The sequence below is a fragment of the Rhinopithecus bieti genome, unplaced genomic scaffold, assembly GCF_001698545.2.
Source record: "Rhinopithecus bieti isolate Rb0 unplaced genomic scaffold, ASM169854v2 scaffold_63133, whole genome shotgun sequence".
Lineage (NCBI taxonomy): Eukaryota > Metazoa > Chordata > Mammalia > Primates > Cercopithecidae > Rhinopithecus > Rhinopithecus bieti.
This window is the reverse complement of record NW_016823820.1, coordinates 9,447-14,324: the sequence shown is the minus strand read 5'-3', so window position 1 is coordinate 14,324 and position 4,878 is coordinate 9,447. Positions and strand designations below refer to the sequence as shown.

General features: G+C 56.0%; 1 protein-coding gene across 1 annotated transcript; it reads left to right on the top strand.

Moving 5' to 3' along the window:
* LOC108521857 (uncharacterized) lies at positions 1-2,099 on the top strand. The gene has a single exon (XM_017861839.1). The coding sequence runs from the start codon at positions 709-711 to the stop codon at positions 1,168-1,170; it is 462 nt and encodes a 153-aa protein (XP_017717328.1). The 5' UTR covers positions 1-708; the 3' UTR covers positions 1,171-2,099.
* Positions 2,100-4,878: the final 2,779 nt, after the last annotated feature.

Below are 4,878 nucleotides of genomic sequence, written 5' to 3'. Positions count from 1 at the left end.
CCAGCCACGGCCGGGCCAGACGTGTGGACACAGGGCCAGTGTCACATACAGACCACATGTATGTAGGAGACATGGCACTAGGGGACACACAGACTTGATGCCACAATGTGGACAGGGCACAGAGCTTAAGGGACCTGGGCACCGGCCGCTTGGTATTTCTGAACTGGAATCCTGTGAGACAAGGGTGGTGGCCTCTCTGGAGGTCCCTGGGGCGGTCCCTCACGGCCCCTCTGGGCTTAGTCCGTCTTCCACACTGTTAAGCAGCTTTCCCACCTCATGGCAGAGGATAAACACTGTGGTCACATCCAGGCAGACCCGGCCCAGGCGGGGGACAGTGCCTTCGTAGAAGGCCTTGAGCCTCTCCTTCCTCAGGATCTGCAGCGGCAGTCCCCTGTGTTCAGCATTTGTGCTTCTCCAGGCCCCGCATCCGGGTCTTGATCCTGTGCATGGGAGAGTTTCCCAAGACACTGGCTGCGCCCACAGTGGCTCCGAAGGCCCCAGCGACCAGCCAGCTCATGGGCTTGCTGGGGTTGTCCCTTCGGTACCAGCTGTGCAGGGGGGTCAGGAGAAGAGGCGCACAGCCTGGTTTCAGCCCTGCTTCAGCGCGGGGGCCATGAGGCCCCGGTGAGTTCCCCTTGTTTCCGCACAAACTCCCTAACCCGGTGGGACACTCCTCTGCACTGGAGGTCGGGGGGAGGGGGTCTGGCCATGGGTGATCTTCACCTTGATGGTGTCCATGGGACATACGACCACCACGGCCTCCGCCACGCCGGCGCCCCAGCTGCACCGCAGCCTGCGCTGCTGGAAAGCCATCCCTGGGCTTCCCGCCTCTGGCTGCTGAGGAACTGGGACATTCGGAACCCAAAGCCGCCTTGGGGATGGAGCAGCAGAGCAGAGAGCCGAGGCCGCGGTGCCTGCCCGGGACGCCGTGGCCGCGACAGGGTGCACGCGGGATCCCTGCGCGGTGCCCGGTGGCTGCCAGCGCTCCTCCCGCTGCAGCTACATCCTCCCGCGCTCCATGGAGAAGGGACGCCGATTTCGATGTCGCGGGCCTGGCCGCCTGCCCAAGGTCGCCTTACCCGTAGCTTCCGCCGGGCCTTCCTGGACGCGGCTGGGCCACGGCGGGCGGGAGGCGGGCGCCCAGCGTGGTCTGAGGTCCCAGCCTCCTGAATTCCGCACTGATTCAGCCTCCTGAATTCCTTAATTTGGTTTTAACACAAATAAAGATCTCTCTAAAGATAAAAAGGGATGTGTTGGCTTCTAATTTTTGTTAAAAGCAATAGCATGTGTTGTATAAGATAGTGCATTGGGGTAAATGGGTTATTATTTTATTTTTTTCATCAGCCCACTGACATTGAAAGGGGATAAAGAGTTTTTAGGTTATCTATGAGCAATTTTCCCTCAGATAGGCCTTAGTGTAGGGGTTTGTGGTCATGTAGCTGAGAGGGTAGGCAGGGATTAAAAGTCCTGATGGCAGTAATAACCTTCTCAAAACCAGGAAATTCAAACCCCTCTCATGGTAGTTTACTAATATCTCCTGGGTTTGCTGTGCCTTCCCTTTGTGCCTCTTCCCACACATGGTTTCTTGCACTTGGCCCAGCTATATTCCACTGTTCTTTTGACTCCATGCTTCTTAGCCTGGTGGCAGTGGTGAGGGAGTGAGGAGATCTCTAATGTTCTGAGGAAGCCTCAGACTTAGCACTGTCAGCTAGGGTGTGGGATTACTGACATTTGAAGAGTTTCCTGCCCCTCCTGTAGATGCAATGCCAGGACAAGAGCACATTCCTGTCCCTCCTTGTCCATGGTAGGGGAGAGATGCTCCTTCTCCATGTTCTTAACTCCCAGTTGAAGTTGGCCTGCAACAGTGCTCTGCCAATTAATAATTTATTTTCTTTATGGGAGATGCATCTGTGCAGAAATGCAGGTGTTGGCCTTGTTTCTCCACCCTCAGTTTCGGGAGTTTTTCCCCAGTGCCTTGTGGCTCAGGTTTGGATGCTCTTTCTCTGCAGATTAGGCCTTGTGTCATATAGGGGAGGTGGGAGGAGCGTGTCTCCAGAGTTGTAGCAGTGGATGGGATAGTGGTCCCTCCCTATCAGCACTGTGGGGGAAGCATTCTCAGGATTCTATCCTGCTTCCCTGACATGCCTTGTAGGTTTCCTAGAAAAATTATACACAATGGTGTAAACCCTATGTCTGTAGACTCCAAAGTTTTACATTCTCCTCACCCACCCACACACAGCCACCATGAACTAGTTCAAAATTTCTGGCTTAATTTTATCAGTTTTCATGGTGCACATAAAAACCTGGGTGAGTGCACCTCCCACCCTCTGTTCTGAGTCTCCAAAGTCCATTATATCACTCTCTATGCCTTTGCATACACATAGCTTACCTCCCACTTGTAAGTGAGAAATAATGGTATTTGATTTTCCATTCCTGAGTTATTTCACTTAGAATAATGGCCTCCAGCTTCATTGAGGTTGCTGCAAAAGACATTATTTCATTCCTGACGTACTGACCTTGGGTTTACTGGACACATCTCAGAGACAGAGCAGAGGATGAGGGCAAGACCTTCTAAGGCACTCCCCCACACCCTACCACTCCTGCTCTGGAAGGACCCCTGAAGGGCACTGGAGGGGTTCAGTTATCAGTGCAAGCCAACATCCACACCTGCGAGTACCAACAGCCCCAGAGAGCAGCAGGGGCCCCTCACTTCTGAGAATCCCTCCAAGGATGTCAAGACTTAAGCCAGGGAGTAGAGAGAATCAGTCTCTCAGACCCAGAGAGGATTCAGGGAAAGGGCACAGGAGAGGCCCCAGCTTAGAGCCAGAACACAGTTCAGTTCAGTGTGGGAACTCACGGCATGGAGTGGATGGCCCTGCACGGCTGAAGAGACCAGTGTGTGGGGGCGTCTCACCCATTGTGGAGTCAGACTCTTATATTAGGTGGAGAGAGGCCGAGGTGAAATTTACAGCCTTTCCCAACTGAGTTCTGGAGCAGGGCTTGAGCCCAGGCCAAATATCCCTGGGGAAAGGGCGTGAGGCAGGAAGCCCTGAGCCAAGATGAACACTGGGGTGCTGTCCCCAGAGCAGCCTGGGGTGCCCTGACAGCACCCATGCCCCAGTCTGCACAAACTCCTTGCTCTGAAATTAACAGCCTGCAGAGATGTCCTCAGTATCAGAACAAGTGGGCCACACAAAGTCCTCGAGGACCCCAGGAACCCAGGTCCATGCGGTGCAGCCCTGCAAGGGCCAGATGGGCTGGGTGGAAAAGCTGACCAAGTCTTCCTTCCTTCCAGCCAAATCTGGAAGAAAGGCCCCTTGCCTGAGCTATGTTCCTGGTACCCAGGCCTCTGTGGGCATCCCTCGGCACAAAGACCCTCTCCAAGGGGGATGGGCCAGCCCTTCCAGGACCACTGGCCCAGCTCCAGAAACCCATGGGTCACCCTCACCGTCACCTGACTGGGCTGTCCCTGAGGCTAAGGCCCAGCAGCATGAAAGGACTTCCATAGAAACCAGGGCAGTAGGCTGCTCTCTGGCGGCCCTGGGGGCGCAGGGTCTGGCCAGCATGTCCCTGGCTCAGGACACATGCCCGGAAATTAGGATTTTCTCCTCTGTTTATCTCCTGAGTAAACCAATAATTACCCTCCCTCATGTCACAAAATTCACATCCATGTAAAAGGCGCTGGTGGGGGAGACATTTCCAGGAAGCCACAGCCCATGTCACCCCCCTGCAAAACGGCAGAGTTCTCCCAAAAGCGGGTGAACTGGCGCTCTGGCTGGAGGACGTGGAGGGCACCAGCACAATGGACAGCGTCTGGGACCTCAGGCCAGTTCCACAGCAGTTTAGGAAAGCAGGCGGCTCCCTGAGCTGAAGGAGGCGCGACGCTTTGGAGGGAAACCGAGCTGAGAAGCGGGAGGTGGAGTGAAGCTGAGACCCGCCCGATTTGGGCAAAGGCGAGGTGCACTTCGCAGCGTCACACCCACCTCACTACTCAGCTCAGACCTGCCCCTCAAGTCCCTCTTCGGACTCACTTCCCTTAGCTAGGGTGGCACAGAATCAGTGGCCAGCACAGGTTTGTAAGCAGACAGATTCACACAGCCCTGCTCCTCCCTCTGAGGCTGCACACCACCCGCTAGCCCAGCGATTGCTGGGACTGCGGGTCAGTGGCCCTGCGACCAAAAACTACTCCTCCCAGCATGCCTGACGAGGCGCGCACCGCCCTCCCCCTCCCGCCAAGTATCATCACCAACCCTACTCCCGTTGCATGCTGGGATTGTAGTCCCGCAACCCCGCGAAGAAAGGCCAGAAGCAGTTAAGAAACTATTTCTCCCAGCATGCCTTGCGAGGCGCGCCTCGCGCTGCCCCTCCCTCCAGGTGTCCTTACCAACCCCACTCCCGTTGCATGCTGGGATTATAGTCCCGCAGCCCTGCGGCCAAAGGCCGAGAGCGGCTAAGACACTACTCTTGCCAGCATGTCCTGCAGTAGAGCACCGCGCTATGTCTCCCTCCAGGGATCTGCACCACCTACAATCCCGTTTCACGCTGGGATTGTAGTCCTGCAAGCCTACAACTAACAGCTGGGTGCGGATAAGGGACTACAGTTCCCGTCATTCCCAGCAAAGGTCCCGCCGCCACCGAGCTCCTCCCGGATTCCAGTGCAGTTCCGCCGTGCGGAGGGAAGCATGGCTGTTCACAAACCTCTCCTGCCCTCGAGGAGACAGCTTGGCAGGAGCGGCTGATCTCACCTTGTCATTGTGACACGGTGTCTCCCCAAAGTGCCGACTTCATGACTTGTTGTGCCCAAAGTTTAATTTCCCGCAGAACAGGTAGAGGCCAAGAGCTTCTCGCAGCCTCCGCAGCAGGGTTGCCATGGTAACG